Here is an 18,123-nt window from a genome sequence, read left to right on the forward strand (position 1 = left end):
GTCCTTATCATGCTGCTTCTTTCTTAATTCTTCATCCCTTTTTTCTTTAACACTATGAAAAAAAACAATTTCTGGCTTTTGTGTCAGCTCAATTTTTCATGTCTGCAGTGATTTAAACAAATCTGCTTTTAACAGTTTTTATTCTTAAAACTCAATGGGGAATTGTGTTTATTCTTCAGTAGTTATTTGGTATGGGATAGGGGAAATATATTAACCTTCTCATGATACATTAGTATTAATTCTAGATAGATTAATGAATTAAAGATTAAAATGTAAAAGGGGGGGAAGAAACAAGTAGCTCCCCTTTGTGCGAAGAAATTTTCAAGTCTGACAGCAGTGGAATCAATTAAAAACTTGATTGCATACAAATTTAAAATATTTTCACACTTAAAGTAGGTCTAGGAAATATTGGGAAACTACTTGAAAAATATGATATAGTTAACATCTCTAATGTAAATAAAAATAGCACTAAGATCTATTGATGAGTGGACACGAGAAGGTAAATAATTTACAAAAGATATAATAACTAAGATTTGAAAACCTAACAAACTAAGGACATAATCAAAAATTACAAGATTATCAGATGTGCAAAAATTCATGAGCCAAAGTGTTTATGAATAAGGAGACAGCTGGTAAGTATAACCTCCATACCTTCAAATACTATGCAACTTCTAGAAATAACGTATATGAAGAATTTTTTAAGAAAATGCTTATAAAAACGGGATATATTATACATACTGTTTGATTAACCTTGAAAATGCATAATACTAGAGAAATATACTGAAATGTTAATTATTATCTCTAGTGGTATTATGACTAATTTTCATCCTCATGGGCTTTAGAAATACTTTTCTTCAATGAACATTATTTAAAATCAGAAAATAGAAATATGCTTTAAAAGTCATACAATATAATAGAACTAATATCACCTCTTTCCAAGCATAGCACATCTCCTTTCCCTAGTAGAAATATATGATTTCTAACACCTCCTTAAAAGTCTTTTATATGTCTATATTGCAAATATCTACCATGTTAATTCATTAAATGCAACATTATGCATATGTAATAACCGCAGAAAAAATAAATTATATAAAACCTCTACATATAGAGGCTGAAAGGTAGACTAATATTTCCTAAACATCCAACAAACTATGCGTTTAACCATTTCATTCCTTAATACTCTATTTTCTTTTGGGCTAAGTTTTTAGATTACTAGGGAACTTGTTTGAAAAATAAATATATTAAAGTTCAAATCACATTAATGGTAATGATATGTATCTTTTTACATGACCCTAAGTTTTGCACCCATAGTATACACCTATACCGATATTTTGAACATCGTGGGTCTCAAATGATGATGCTTATTAAATATTAAGGATCACGTTAAGCACTGATTTTCTCTGATAAATTGCTAATTGCCGTTACAAAGGAGCAACAAAAGATTAACACTAAGAGAGCAAATAAACTGCTCTTAATATCAGAATGGGTGTTAATACTCTCATCTTCCTGAGAACCAGTAATACCGCCACTAGTAAAGGTGGGTGAGTTAGTGAATGGGGTAATTCTGGACTTCAGGGATTTGGTATCAGAACTTGATAATCAGGAAGATCACGACAGTGAAAATACAGCTGCAGCTAACATTTGGGCGTTTACTGTTTCCTAGTCTGACCTAAACTAAGCGCTTTACTTGAGTATTTCAGTTTAATCATTTAACCCTCCCCAGTAAAAGAGAGAGATTATCCCAATGGGCTATCTCTATGAAACGTATGATTTAATTTCTTTTTTATCATATCCATCATTTTATCCTGAGTTCTGAATATCTGGGCTAACGGAGGTCATCAGATTTGGTAGATTAATTCAGTAACTAGCTTCACCTCTGAGAACACTTTAAAACAATGGTCAAAACCTAACAGTGACAAAGGCATCCTCTCACTGGCCCCAGGCACGCCGCGTCGGAGCGTGTTCTGCACGAGGGCGGGGCTTTCTATGGCCGCCCCGCCCCAGGTTCCGTCTGAGGTCCCCGGCCACGCCCCCAGAAGCAGGCACCACCTCCTCCAGCCCAGAGCAGAAGTAACTTCGCGAGTGCCTCTCGCGAGATCTAGTCCTCCTTGACGAGACTTCGGTAACTGAAGCAAAGCAGTATCTCGCGAGAAGTTGAACCGGAAAAGTGCTGGAAGGAAGCGAATTCCAACGAGATTCTGAAGTCAGGCTGTTGTCCTGGTTCCCCGGCGGCTTTGGCTGTCGGGCGATGTCGACCTCTTGTTTGGCATCTCCTGGCGGGATGATGTTGACCCGGGTGAGGGTTGGGTCCCAGCCGGGCGTCTCTGACTGAACCAGACACATAATTCTTTAAGGGTCGAGGTGGCGAGGGCGGGGGCTGGGACGTGGGACCTTGGGCATCTCGGGGGTTGTCTGGTCTCACGGACCTCCGCCCGAGCTCGTGAGCTTGCTCTGCCACCTCCTTCCAAGATAGCTGCAGGCCAGCCCGCAGACTTCAGCTTTGCAGTGTAGTGAAGGCTGTAACCTGTTCCCTTCAGCTTGGAGCAGAAATGCCAGCTCCTCAGGGCTGGGACTGTCACTGCCCCATCCTGGGCGCTTAGAAGACGCCTGTGGCGTCCGTCGGTGGCCCTCCATAAGCTGCTCTTGGACGAGTAAATAGAATGGCAAGGGAGTTTCCAAGGACACGAGAGTGAGTTTTCTTCTCAATGAACTTTATTTTGGAATAATTCTGCATTTACAACAAAAGTTACCAAGATAACACGAACTCCCCCTGTGATTTTCCCCTAGTTCCCCCTACTGTTAGGGTCTAGAGTGACTTACTTAAATTAATGTTGATACTTTGACACAGCTTTGTGTGTTAACACCACTAGATTCTGCTGTGCCACTGCTTTATGTGGGAGCAAGAATCATCTGGAGAAAGCCTGTTTTTTCATAAGATAGTGTATGGTAAATGCAGTTTGCTTATGTGTGAGGTCCTGCTCCCCTTCAAGGACTAGTAATTATCTAACAATGTGTTTTTAAGAAAAAAGACTGCTAATGTTGAAGTTCAGTAAATGTGTAATATCAGGGCGTGTCAGCGATGTTTTCTTATCATCATAGCTGAAAGCACAATCAGAGAGGAAGCTTACAAAGCAGATTTGCAAAGTTGTATTGGATCATTTTGAAAAGCAATATTCCAAAGAACTTGGAGATGCCTGGAATACAGTAAGGTTAGTATAACTCATCTCTTGATGCTTTATGATAGTATAAGAAATAAACCCTTTGGGGGGAGGAGTGCCGTGAGGGTAAAAGATAAAGGAATCGAATCCTGGCTTCCATTTCCTGCCCTCACTACAGAAGGGAAGAACTAGGACGAAGCAGATTTAATCATAGGGAGATTGACGGGAGGGAAAACTGTAGTGATGACAAGCAAAAATTGTCACACCTTGCCTTGAACAATTGCTATGATCTTTCCAACAAGAAGGCCCACCAGTTTGACAAAATTAATTACGCTGTAACAGAACAATCTTAACACTTTTGAGAGTATTCCACTAGTTTCTGAAATTCAGAAGATACTACAACAGATCTCTAAAGGCAACACTGCTATATCTTAGCTAAAGTCACTTTATTTGGTAACAATATTTCTTCTCTGTGTCTGGCTGGCCATGTTTTGAACACATGTGCACACACACACACACACACACACACAAATCCTTTAAATATATTACATAAAACAGAAATATGGAACATTCAGTCCATAGAAGGGAGAGAAGTTTGATTTGAACGTTTAGTGAGTTTTGCCTTTTATCAGAATGTCACTCTGGATTCTTTCCTTTGAGTTCCTGATACAGCATAACTGTGGCCTGTGGGATACAAAGAGCACGACAGTATCCATGTTCAGTTTGCTTTCAGTCCGGTGTTCATGGGAGAGGAGGAGCATGGTGAAAACTATCTAAAGCTCTAATTCCATCAGCATCCTGGTAGAAGTAGGCTGGGCAGGAGTACCTGATCTTACCTAACAAAGCCTGCTGGTACCAGCAAAGGCCCAAAGAGAAGCCAGGTCTTGGTGACTTACGGGAGTTACCTTGGCAAAAGTACCAGGCATTTGGTTGTGAAGTTAGGGGCAAAAACCCAGTACATTTTGCTCAGGGACAAAAAGTTACATGGCTATAGACTAGTTGGAACTTGGTCAGATGGTTGTTTTATTCATCTCTTTTTGGGGTCAACACAAGAATTTCTTTTTTTACAAAACACAGGTTTAAGCATTTTTTTTAAAAACAGAAATTAAGTCTTGACTAATAAAGTCTGAGGTAGTTCTGAGATAATTTTAGAAAAAATGAAGGCTCTTTTTAGTACTTGTAGATACTGTAATATGAAAATGTGTAGTTTATAGTTGCGGTTTTTATTTCAAAACTACATTTTAAAATGAGTGTCTTCTATCACAGAGAAGAAAGGGTAAAGAATCAGTAGTAAAGTGTGCAATAAATTCATGAGTTTTTCAGTGCAAAGGTACTCAAATAAAATACCCTATTACATGCTTGTTACTGCATTTCCCCAAATATAAGACCTAGCCGAACAATCAGCTCTAATGCTTCTTTTGGAGCAAAAATTAATATAAGACCTGTTTTATTTTTAATTTATTTTTTGGGGTGACAATTGTTAATGAAATTACATAATTTCAGGTGTACAATTCTGTATTACATCATCTATAAATCCCATTGTGTGTTCACCACCCAGAGTCAGTTCTCCTTCTATCACCATATATTTGATCCCCCTTACCCTCATCTCCCTCCCCTCACCCCCCCTTACCCTCTGATAACCACTAAACTATTGTCTGTGTCTATGAGTTTTTGTTTCTCATTTGTTTGTATATAAGACCTGGTCTTGATATGATATGATATATGATATTTTATATATATTACACTTACATTATCATATTATAATCCCGTTTTATAGTAAAATGAGACTGGGTCTTGTATTAATTTTTGCTCCAAAAGACGCATTAAAGCTGCTTGTCCGGCGAGGTCTTATCAGGGAAACATGGTATGTGCCAAGCAATACTAAATTTGTGTGATCATCAGAACAAACTTATTAGATTTGTTTCCCATTTTTTACCTGAGGAAACTGCAGAGTTTAAGTAACTTTCCCAAGTTCACTCAGCTAGTAAGTGGCAGAATTGGGATTTGTGCCCAAGCTCTCTGGTTCAAGAACTCCCTTTGCTCACCCCTATTCTATATGCCTCTCATACCTGTGATGTAATTAGACATACATGAATTGTTTTTTAAAACAACACAAAAAACAGATTTCAAGAGGTATATTGTCTTCAGACTTTATAGTAATCTGGCTGCCCATGCCCTGTAATGAGTTATTTTTTATTTAATGTGCTCAGACAGATTTATAAATTATTATTTGACCCTAAACAAAATGACCAGTGAACCTCATATCCATTTAATTAACTGTGCCTTCTGCTTCATCTACCTTTTTGTTGGGTTTTCATGGTAATTTAAGTTTTGCATAAACATGTGCTAAATTTGCCACAGGCAAAATAAAGGCTTTCTCAGCTTAGAAAGCAGCCTGAGCATGCAAGATGGCACAGTGAACTAAGAACAGAAATAGTTTTGTTTTTTAACTCTTTATTTGCAAGACATAATATTGTGTTCGCAATCCAGTTTGCAGAGTCTACTTCCAGGGACAGGCGAGTGTGTTTTTGTCCTACCTAGAAAATAATTTACTCAATATTTTAGGTTTCCTATAGTAAAGGGTAAGATTCAGTATTTATTTTAATTCTATTTTTTTGTAATAACCCTTCTTACTGAGTCACCCTCTGAGCAGCCTTTTAAAGTTGGAGTTTACCCTGGTTCAGTTTTTGCTCTACATATTGTGCTTCAGATGAGCTCATTATTGACAGGACTTTAAACTTCCCTCAATATGCTGTTATCTCAAGCTGTGCAGTCCTTCCCAAGCTTCAGTCCCATACTTCTAAGTGTTTTCTGGCAATTTCACTTAGCTTCATACCAGGCTAACTCAAAAGCATATTTTCATTTTTTTCCTTCCAAACCTGTATTGTCATTTAGCTACTTGCATACTTTATCTCAATTGAAGGCATCACCACCAATCCAGTTTCCCCTCTCCTGTTCCACACCTTTACTACTTTTGTAGTAAAGAATGAACCTTACTCAAAAATGGGTCTTGCATTTGTCCTTAGGTCCTTGGAGGTGATCTCTAAGCCCCTGGCATGACTTACCTAAGAGTGTCTTTGTTTATCTGGGGGCTTGGGCCACATGGGAAAGTCTTCTAACATGGTTTATGGTGAGGGCAAATGATATCAGCTTGGCCTCTGGCCTTTGACCTATGACCTCTAGGGGCTGGAGACTGGATATCAGCCAAATGGGCTGTTAATCACGTTTGAGTGACTGAGCCCCACTAAAATGTAGACACCAAGGCTCTGGTGAGCCTCATGCTTGGCAGTACTCCTGTGGGTGTTGTCACACATTGCTGCAGGGAAAAGTTATCCTTGTCCATGATTCCACTGGAGAAGACAACTGGAAGCTTCATGCTTTGAACTTTCCTGCACTCTGCGCCATGTATCTCTTACCTTGACTGTTTTTAATCTGTATCTTTTTGCTGTTATAAAATGTAACCATAGCCATGAGTATAACAGTGAGTTCTGTGTGTCCTCCTAGCTAATTACTAAACCTGAGAGTGGTCTTGGGGACCCTGAACTTACAGTCTGCGTCAGAAGTGAGGGTGGTCTCGGGGGTTCCCTATGCACTACCACACACCACTACCTGCCCCCATCAAAATCTAAGTGCTCACCGAATTTTGTTCTACCTGAGAAATTTCTTAATTGGGATCTCCTTTGTATCCCCACTATTACTTTTAGTTAGTCCTCATCACTTCTTCCCTGGCATATTGCAACAGGCCCTTTCCATAGTCTCCTACCTTTAGTATTAATTTGTTTGCTTATTTTAGCAACCACTTTTATGACACTGTATGCCAGGCAATGTCCTAATCACTTTACATAATCCTAATCACTTTATAATCCTCGGTTCTACCCTCTGGGGTAGTTATTATTTCCATTTTACAGACAGGCAAAGTGAGGCATATAGCGGTTAAGTAACTTGCCCAGTGATATACAGCTCACATTTGGAATAGCCTTGGGAGTATGTTTTATCCACTCTGTCATGTGGCTGCTTAATGCTGCCACATTCCATTGTGTCACTTCTGGAGTACAAACCACCTTTGCTCCCCTGCCATCTTCAGTATTATGTTGGGATTAAATATCTCATCACAACTAGACAGGCTCCATCAATCCTTTGGGACTGGAGATGCTGTTCTGTCTGCCAGGAATGACCCTCCCTTCTTCCTCTGCACAATGGTTAAAGTATGGATTCAGATTTCACCTCTGCATCTTACAGTGCTTGATGCTAAATACCTTACCATCTTAACATCTCTGGGCCTCACTACTCTTAGTTTTGAAACGGGAAAAACAGTGTGTATTTAGCATAGTTATTTGGGAGGGTGAAATGAATTTTATATATGTAAAGAGCTTAGAATACTGTTTGACATATGGTAAGTCCCTGATACATGTTAGCGTTATTTTTATTAACTGTTACTGTTATTTACCAAATCTCCATCAAGCTGTCCTTATACCCTTGGCAAAATTAGCTCTGCCCTTTGTGTTTCCATTGCATTTTGTTGATACAGCTATTGTATTTCTTTCAAGGTTGTATTGTCATAATTTAGTGACTGACTTGTCTCTTTCCTGCCAAGGAAGGGTCTTGAAAAACTAACACCTTAAGACTTGGGCAAGTCACCTCCTCGTTCACAAGTTAGGCATTGTGCTAAGCACTGGGGATACAAAGATGGATTATGTACATTCTACCCTCAAATACATATGAGAGGAGGACTAATTGGAAATCTTTATGAACTTTGAAAATTTTGTGTGCACTTTCTAGAAAGCAAAGAAAAAAAAAACCCTGTTAAGTCTGGCCTGTCTGTACATACTTTTTTTTTTTTTTTTTAATTTGGACACTGTCTTCACTGACCCAGAGTTCACATAGTTCACATATAGAGGGGAAAATACTATATCACCAGATTGCATTACAAGAATCTGTGAAGGGGGTGGTGTGAGGTAGTTGGAGAAAACAGAAATGAACTAGTAACTAGGTTTTCATTTTGACCTTCTGTTGTTTTTACACACATTTTCGACCTTAATCTGTGCAAATCCCTGCAAAATAGTAACTATAGCCCTTTTAAAGTCAGAGGTTAGAAAAATTGTCTATTTGTGGCCCGTCCAAACCTGTGACTTGCGAGTCCGTGCCTTTTCATCTAGCAAGTGTGCTGTGTGAAGGTCTGTAGTCCCAGCCTCATGATTGCCTGCACACATCTCATATAAGAGACTCCTTGTATGCAGTGTTTTTAGTGTTTTGTTGTCTCCACCAGAAACACCAACCTTCACTCATGACTTCTTATCTGAGGTACTGTGAATAACAAATATGGACATAGATTGCTCTTCTATGAGAGACAAGGAGGAAACAATGCCAAAAAAAAGTAGGAAGCAATTGGTTCATCATTAGAATTTTCGAAGAATAAAAATAAAATGGCTGGAAAACATACTTTGGTGCACTTCCATGAATTGATTTATTCATTTCTAAAACAGACTTTAAAAATGATTGAATGAGCGCCCTCTAGTGGACCATAATAGCAAGAAAACAAAAGGGCTATTTTTTTAACCATGAAAAATTTAATTGGTTTTGTAATCAGCAGGGTTATTTATACCAATCAGCAGGAATATAGCAATATCTAGATAAAATGATTATACAGGAAGGTAGGATGGAGATTAGCATAGTAAGAGAAAAGACTAAAATCACAGAAAAATTGAATGAAAATCATAATTAAATAACATTGTCCAGACAATACATTATGCAATTTTTCAAGGGATATATAGGCACAGGCAAGTTAGAGCAATCAACTTTTAGATTCTCAACTTCTTATAAGCTCTTTCAGAAAATTACTCAGCTCCACTACGTGCCTAAGGGGGTGCGCATTCTCCTTTTCCAACCTGTCCTATATGCTGTGTTTCCCCGAAAATAAGAACTAGCCAAAAAATTAATATAAGACCCGGTCTTATTTCACTGTAATATAAGACCGGATCTTATACAATGTAATATAATATAAGGCCGGGTCTTATATTAATTTTTGCTCCAAAAGACACTTTAGAGCTGATGATCTGGCTAGGTCTTATTTTCAGGGAAACACGGTAGTTGTCTTTGCCCCACTTTACAGAAAAAGGCACGCTGCACCAACCCGACTCTTCCACACTGCGTTACTCCAGGTGTCAGAACCTCCACATGACAGAGACTTGGAATGTTATGGTAAGTGTTAGGAAAGTAAGTGACCAATGAGTAAAATTCTTTGACAGGTCAGAGAATTTTGTTGCTTTCAACAAAAGTAAAGGAGCCCCAGTTGAATTATCAGCTAACAACTCATTTAAAATATTTTTGAAGTTAGGTATTAAGTTACTTGGGAATATAACTCAGTAAGAATTTTAACAAAAGGGAGACATTGCTATAACAAAATGTATTTAGTTCTCACCCATTTGTGTAAGTGAAGGTTTTTATCAGCGCTTATAAAAACACAAAATAGGAATAAAATTAATGTTGAACCCCAACTCATTATAGTACAAGGTAATATTCTTCCCTAGAGCTACACAGACACACACACACACACACACACACACACACTAATTTCATTAAAAGTCCATTTTTTATCAATTTTTCCTTTACATGTTTAATTATCAAATGTATAGTTTATTTTGATCAATTTGTACTAATAATTTTATTGATAATTGAATCCACAAGTTATTAAATACCATGTTAACATTTAGAAATTTAAGGCCACAGTGAAAGCAAATTTAATAAATACATGTATGTGTGGCCAATATAATGGTAATAAAAAAGTATTTCAAGCACAGTAATATCATAGGATAAAATTATGTAGGAAGATAGAACGTAAATACAAGAGAAAAGAAACAGTGTAAAATTTCCATCTGTTCAAGAATAGTCCATGAATTTTTAAGTGGACAAATGATGAGTTTCAAAATCACTCTGGCATTTCAGTTCCACTGGATACATTGTAAAAAGTGGTATAATTTATATTTTAAAATGTCAATATTTACGGTATGCTGGAAATCATTCTTAAATATATGGTGAAGACTTTGATGTCAACTGAAAATGTGCCAGAGGGTACATAGTTTTTTTCTCAATTATATCAGTGAATATCCTAGGAAAACATTTGCAGGTTGCTAACCTTTTGGGTCCCAGTTCTGCTAGCTCCTAGTGTACTTGAACTTCTGGCTTTGAGACCAGTATGTGGAATAGCTTCAGACTCCTCATGAATTTTGGGAGGAAGCCTGGAGTGTGGTACCTGGTCAGTGTCTTCTTGAGTCTTCTAATGTCTACCTCACTACTAGCATGTTTTCCCGAAAATAAGACCTAGCTGGACAGTCAGCTCTAATGCATCTTTTGGAGCAAAAATTAATTTAAGACTCAGTCTTATTTTCCTATAAGTAGTAGTAAAATTTTACTATAAGTAGTAGTAAAATAAGACCGGGTCTTATATTCATTTTTATTATTATAGTAAAATAAGACCGGTATGTGATATAATAAGATAATACCAATTTTTGCTCCAAAAGATGCATTAGAGCTGATTGTCCGGCTAGGTCTTATTTTCGGGGAAACGGTAGCTGCTGGGCTCCTCAGTGCTTTGGACTTGAGTAGCCACTGGCCTGCCAGCGCCAGGTTGTCATCCCCCCAACGCTAGCACTGGAGGGTGTGTGTGTCTGTTGAGGGGAAACGTAGGTCACTAGAAAGTGGATGCAGAGGGAGTTAAGCCCCACAGTAATACACCTCTTTGCTTTCTCAGGACTAGGAAGCACCAGCCTGTCCCTTCACTGAGTTTGCCGTGCTGAAGCTGGTCCTCAGGGCAGAGTGTGTCAAGCTATTCCCTTAGTTAGAGACATTGTTATAGACAATAGCAGGAAGGCCAGGGTCACTGGCACTATGTGAGGGTTGGGGTAGAAATTCTCTGCTCCTCCCTGTTGTACCATTAGTGCTCCAGTGTCAGGGTCTCACACTCCTGCTAGGCTTCAAAGCCAGCCGGATTTTAAATCAGGTACTTCTGCTTAATAACGATGTGACCTTGGGTACAGTACTAAATCTCTGAAAGCCTCAGTTACCTAACCTCTAAAACTGGGTAATAGCTGCCCCTCACGGTTGTTGTGATGGTTAAGAGAGGTAAGCATACAAAATGCACATTGTAAACATCCGATCAGTAAATTTTATTAATGTTATCAGGGTAAGAATTGGGTGTTAGACAGAAAGGCCTCCCTGGGAAGATAAAGCCTAAACTGCCGCTGAGCAGAGAGTAGGAGAGTCAGCCACAGGTTGGGGAGAGGGAGCAGTTTATGGTGAGCCTAGTAAAGGCTAAAGAAAACTTGGTCCAGGGAATTCAAGAATGTTAGCAGGGCTGGGTATAAGTTAAGAGGGGTCAGAAAATTTATTTGTTCTAAATAAGGCCTTATTTTTCTCCTGTTAAAGAGTGAGATAGAATAATTTCAGAAGACTCTTCCTCACTTTGCCGTAAGTACAGTGGTGTCTCAGTTTTCGAACATAAACAGGTCTTCTGAGTTCTTCCAGAAGACCATTCGAGTTCTGAAACGTTCGAAAACCAAGGCACGGTTTCGCCATAGAAAGTAATGCAAAAATGGATTAATCCGTTCCAGACCTTTAAAATCAACCCCTAACACTGGACATTTAGCATGAATATTACTATCTAATGATACCATAGACCCATAAAATTCACGGTGTTCGTAAACCGCAATGTTCATCAATGGAGACGTTTGAAAACCGAGGTACCACTGTACTTGTTTTTAAATCTAATGAGGCTCTCTCCACTAGAGTCTTTCAATGGTTTCTCATCACTTATAAGATAAAACTAAAAAACTTGATCATATTATACTTGACCCTTATAATCGTCTGCCACGAGACACACCACAGTACTTTTAGTTCCCAAACGCACTGCCCTTCCTCACACCTCTATGCCTGCGCATGTGCTATTATTGCCTTCACCCTGGAACCTCTTTCTCAGGGCATCCTGTGGCTAATTCTTACTCATCCTTCACGATAGTGGATAATGCACAAAAATCAGTAGTGTTCCTAAAGTAATGATAATGCTTTTATACAATAAGGTTAAAAGGAAATATGTAAGAATAATAACCTTTACTAAGGAATCTGAAAGAAAAGGTGGATAAATGGAGAACATATTAGAGTCAGGGTTGGAAAGACTGAATATAATCAAGATGTTAATTCTCTCCAAATTTAGTACGTGTACTGTAATCCTAGTCAGGTTACTGTCTATCTCTCGACTCAGATATTTTATAATTATTTTAATTGACCAACTAATTCTAAAGTTCACCTGAAAGAATAAGCATTCTAAAATAGTTTTAGAAATTTGAAGAAAAAAAAAGAATGGAGATTTGCCCTGTCAGATAGTAACCAATTGAAAGTGCCCTACCCTTTGTTAGCTAAGGGGTGGACGCATGAGGTAAGCCAAGTCACTCCAATTTATGTTAATTATGTTCCTGACCATCATTTCTGTTGCTACAGGACTGAAAACACTGGGTAGATTTTCACTCAGTTTAGAGGGTAAGATTAGGATGGATTGACATAAGATTTACAACAGTAGCATTCACAGGTTTTTCTTTGGGGTCCATTTTAATGCAGTGGTTCCAAAAGGGTGGTCCTGGGGGTCAGCAGTATATCAGTATCACTTGAAGACTTGCTATAAATGCAAATTCTCAGGCCCTCCTCAGCCCTACTGCATCAGAAACCCTGGGGTTAGGGCCCAGCAGTCTTTTACAGACACTTGATGCATGCTAAAGTTTGTGAGGCACATTTTCAAAGAAAGAGGTGGCCATCTTCCAGAATGGCTGAAACAGATACACCGGGCTAATAGGACGCATCATCATAGTAAGAGGCAGTACAAGGAGAAAGCAGTTTCACGTACTACTAGGCCCTGATTAAAATTCACAGGGCACACTTCAAGTCATAGGCTTGTTACATTTCAATCCAGCCGAGCCTAACATAGGCAACTCCAGGGTGAGCAGCAGCTGCAGTTTATTTAATTGACCATGGTTAATGAGGCTCCCAAATAACTCAGCTAGAAAGGTCAGCTCGTAAATAAATTAAATATTTCCTGCTGTATAATCTGTCAGTTGATGTGATCCTGTGATTGTCAAGAGATCTAACTGTTGGACCGAATGAAAAATTAGGAAGGTAAATCTGCATGGGACGGGGGGAGAACGTGCAGTATCCATCCATAAGGGATTTTTCAACCATCCTTAGTTTTTGTATCATCTGAGCCACTGAGCCCCTCATTAACTCTGGCACTGTAGAGTTCACTGTAGTTAGCTTTTCATACTTTTATCTTCATTAGGAAAAGTTGAGCACTCCCTAATTCAAACACCCTTTAATGATAGAACTTTTCCTTCCAATATTAATAGTCTCAGGTTTTAAATGTCTCTAAGAAAAACACTTTGTTGTGCAGAGTGATAGGCTCAAATCTATTTTGATGGAGGTAGAGATATGTAAAGGCAGACCATGATGTTTTTTGGCAAGATATTTTGCTGGCAGGGACTTGGCTGAGGCAAGTGGGGCATTCCTCAATGGTACAGCATTTGAGGGGTACCTAAAACCTGATGATCAAGATAAGTAAGATTCTAATAGCCAACACTGGCACAAAAGAAAAAAAAAAATCCATGATGAACAAAATATCAAACATTTAAATAAAGATGGGATCATAAGTGCTGGGTTGAGTCCTATCAGAGCCTGAGGCAGAAGAAAAAGTCAGTAATATTGATCCTGGCTCTGAAAATCTCAGGGAAGTAAAGTGTGAAGCTAGGGCCCATTTGCTTGATAAGTAATAGAAATTGTATTGGTGTGTATAATAATGTTCCCTTGTTTTCCTATTTCTAGGTATGTACTCACATCCCCATCATGCTGGCAACATGCTGTCCTCCTTAACCGATTCAATTACCCTTTTGAACTGGAAAAGGATTTACATTTGAAGGGCTATCACACACTCTTCCAAGGATCTTTACCATATTATCCTAAATCAATGAAGTGTTACCTGAGCAGAATTCCCAGCAGGATGCCTTCAGAAAGACACCAAATTGGAAACCTAAAAAAATACTATCTCCTGAATGCTGCCTCTCTTCTCCCAGTCCTGGCTCTGGAATTAAGGGATGGAGAGAAGGTTCTGGATCTGTGTGCTGCTCCTGGAGGCAAGTCAGTGGCTCTGCTGCAGTGCGCTCATCCAGGTAGGTGTGCACTGCTTTCAGTAATCGGCCACTCTCCATCTGGTGTAAAGTGCTTTGAAAGTATATGGGGAGAAATGTAAGCTTTAGTTTGCAGACTTTGAAAACCTGAAAACCAGGACAGTGTGGAGCGATTGGAAATTTTAGCTAAGGAAATCAGTGTAAATAACCTTTTTTTTCCAGGTACTAAATCCTAGCAGGTAATTGGGAACACAATTACAATAACATTTTGGGATTGAAAATCTATCAGATAATATGAATCCTCATAGGTTAGTGACAAATATTTTTTAATTTTATTACTTTTATACTAGAGAGTCTTATATTGATATCCTTGTCATACTTCTATGCAATAGAAACATATACATTTAAAATCATTTTTTGAATCATTGGCCCATAACGTTCTAAGGTAGTTTGGTCCAATAGAAATATCATGTGATGTTTATATATCATTTAAAAATTTAGAGTAGTCTCTGTGGGAGCTAAAAAAAATATTTTTTCCTTGCTAATTATCAAATTAACAGAGACAGATTAATAGGAGAAAATGTCCAAAGTTTATTAGTGTGTACATGCAAGGGGGTGTCATAAGATGTGAGACCCCAAAACGCATTGGGCAGTTGAGGTTTATATGTCGTTATGGACAAAGGAGAAAAGGGGCCTGAGATTTCAAAGGAAATATGTGATTGCTAGGTAGTTGAGAGCAGAACACACAAGGCAGGAAAATTCTTCCTAGACAACCCAGAAACAGCGGGACCGGGGAGGCGGTCTAGTGAGCAGGCCCCCCGCTTGGAGCCTTCCTATCTATCATACTTGATTCACATTAGGCTAAGGCGCATAGGGTAAGATTTCTTTTCTGGAGCAGGTCTTTCCATGTGGATCTCTTGGGCAGGAAAGGGGGAGGGTCAAATGATCTTTCTGGGTCCTGTTTCTTAATAACCAGCTTAAAATCAGTATCCCCAAAGGCGGTTTTAGGGTGGCAAAAATTTGGTTCCATTCATCTCCTTAGAAAGGTAGAAAGAAACAGATGAAATTAATAATTGGTATTATATTATACATTATAACCCAGTACATCCCAAATATCGTTTCAACATGTAATCAGAATAAAAAATTATTAATGAGATATTTTGCATTCTCACTTTATTGCAGAGTCCTCACAATGGGTGTGTATTTTACACTTCCAGTGCATTTCACTTTTAACTGGCCACACTGCAAGCTCAGAGCCCCATGCGGCAAGTGGGTGTAGTACTGGACAATGCAATTCTGAAAGATTTTAAAAGTTGTTTTGAAATGACGTGTCATTACCATTATTATTAGTACAAAAATGATGACATGTATGTAATATACACTTTCATAAATATTTGTTAAAAGTAATTAGTCAGCATTCATCTTAAATTATTTTCTTAATGAGACTATGGGGCTTTTTTTTTAAATTCAGGTTTCCCTGGATGAATATTACTTAAGGCTAAATGAGACAGAATTCAGCTTCAATTTTGTCTGGTTTTTGTTTGTTTCATGGTTTCGTTTTTATAAAGCAAATGCTGGAAAATACGGAAATGGTGGGAGTTGTGTCATAGTAGTTTCACTAGTTCCTTAAACTTCTGAATTCTAACCCCACATCACATACTTTTCATCCAGCCTTATTTTAATGATCTACTACTAGGTGAGCGCTCTTTAGGTCAGTTTTTATTTTGTCGGAGGCAAAAGATTGGAATCATCTCAATGACAAAAGGCTGTGTCTGTCCCCTAGTTGTCAGACTCATTCCTGTTCTCACAAGGCACCAGTGTTGAACTTTGGTGCTTTGGAGGTTTCCACACCCTGGCACAGTTTGCCCTTGTACGAGTCTGGATGGGTGAGAAACTTGCTCCTCATTTGTACATTTGGTGAAGGGCCCTTGTGAAAGGAGATGCTCTGACTCAAGGCTTCTCCTCCTGTAGGAAGTGGATCTGAAAATGGATTCTTTTGAAACTGTCCACGCCCCCATATTCCTTAGAAAGTTGTTATGTATCCCCAGGGCATGCATACCCCAGTTTGAAGACTGCTGATTTATATTTCCATTGGAGAGCACTCCCTGTTGAAAGAGATTACAAAATCGTTTTATGAGAACTGTGAATTCAGGTGGACTAAGCAGTGGTGCAAATAAATGTGTCAGTTAACTGTATATTTAGGAGAAAACGTCCTGTGTGTTTCAGAATTATGGTTAACACTCTGTTATTCAAACTTGCTGTATTTTTTACGTAAGAAATCACAATAAAAGAGATTGTTTTGAAAAAGGTATTTTATCATTTTTATAATTTGAAATTAAGTTTTATGAACTCATAAGGAGTATTTATCTTTACTTTCACTCTTTCTGTGTTCTTTGTCAGTATTTTTTTGGTTGTTAAATCAGTTTTGAAAATAGAATTTTTAGTATCATGAAAGATGGGAGAGAAATGTCAATTTTTTGGTACTGCTTTGAAGAGAGGGCGTTTTAATCTAAATTGTCCTTATTAGTAGACTATAAATATCTTATATGCTTAGGTAGGGAAGGTGATTTGATCAGGAATCCAAAGGCAAACTGATACATTGTAGGATTTTTAAGTGGAAAGAACCTTCCTGTCCTACTCAAGGGCAATGAGCTACAGGCAGTGTTCCAAGTAAAGTAGCTTTTCATCTAAGTAGGACTAATGATAATGGTTTACTAAGAAATATAGATGTCTTCATGCTGATGCTCAAAGACCAAATTAGGTTAGCTGCAGTGCTAGGATTTGGAATGCCGAAGCAATGCGAATCAAACCTTTCATAAGCAAAACTTAAAATGATGGCTACAGTAAATGAGCATTTATACACCAGATTTCCTTAGATCAGTATTAGCCTTCATTCTGGGCCAGGAGGCTCACAGCTCTGAATGATTAAAAACCTCATGTTCTAAGATGATTTAAAAAATCATTCCACTTCTCTGTTGGTCCAGCTGCTTCTACCTGTTAGAGCAGTGGCAGACTGTCCATTGTTTTTATTCATTTGTTTGGGTTTTTGTCAGCACAGCCTTTGATATGTCCTGGTCTTAACAGAAAAAGAGCAAACAATTCAGATTCTAAGGAGGAAAACATTAATATACGAAGAATGACCTAGCTTGGTGGAGTGGCTTAACTTTCTTGCTGAGAGCTGTATCCCTCTGGGCATGAAATCTCTCTGCTGTCAGTGATAACTTTTTGACAGAGAAGATCAGAAGCACTCCTTTCTTTACTGAATTCCTTAGCCCTCCTTCCAGGGACCTCATTACCTCCAGGCCTTTCTCACATGTATATGTAGGTACCATTTTCCTTGCCCTTCTCTCCTGCCCATTTCTTTTCATTCTTTAGGTTTTCGCTCAGGAATCAACTTTCCTGGAAAGCCTTTCCTGAATTCCCTGCATTAGGTGCACCTTCTTTGTGGTAATGAGAAAAGTAGTAAGCATTTTGGAACACTCCGCATGTGCCGCGGACTGTGTTAATCACATTGCATAAATCTGTTGTTCAGACATTTGTAGTAGTCTCTGCTTCCAGCCTCTTAGGTTGCATCTCTCTGACATGGTAGGGCTCTGAGGAACACAGTGTGACTGTCACTGGTGTACATGATCTCATTGAACTCTGCAACCCATGATTTGGGCATTATTATCTTCATTTTAAAAATAAAACAGACAAAGAGAAGTGAACTGAATGGCCCTAGGTGAGTGGCAGAGCTGGGATCTGAACTCCAGTTTTCACTAATATATAACTGCTTGACGCATTCTGCGTTCTGACAGTGGAACTCA

General features: G+C 38.5%; 1 protein-coding gene across 3 annotated transcripts in view; it reads left to right on the forward strand.

The window, feature by feature from the left end:
- Positions 1–2,146: 2,146 nt before the first annotated feature.
- Positions 2,147–18,123, forward strand: part of NSUN3 (NOP2/Sun RNA methyltransferase 3) — a 48,174-nt gene continuing 32,197 nt past the window's right edge. Inside the window, exons 1-4 of one of the 3 annotated variants that reach the window (XM_081074868.1) lie at positions 2,149–2,296; positions 3,100–3,209; positions 9,268–9,356; positions 14,016–14,359. In XM_081074868.1, the coding sequence (XP_080930994.1) occupies positions 9,349–9,356; positions 14,016–14,359 (352 nt within the window). In that variant the 5' untranslated portion in view covers positions 2,149–2,296; positions 3,100–3,209; positions 9,268–9,348. Of the gene's footprint in view, positions 2,690–3,099; positions 3,210–9,267; positions 9,357–14,015; positions 14,360–18,123 lie in introns of all 3 variants that reach the window. The other 2 variants (XM_081074867.1, XM_081074866.1) reach the window with 2 other exon arrangements.

This window comes from Rhinolophus hipposideros (assembly GCF_964194185.1).
Source record: "Rhinolophus hipposideros genome assembly, chromosome: 2".
Lineage (NCBI taxonomy): Eukaryota > Metazoa > Chordata > Mammalia > Chiroptera > Rhinolophidae > Rhinolophus > Rhinolophus hipposideros.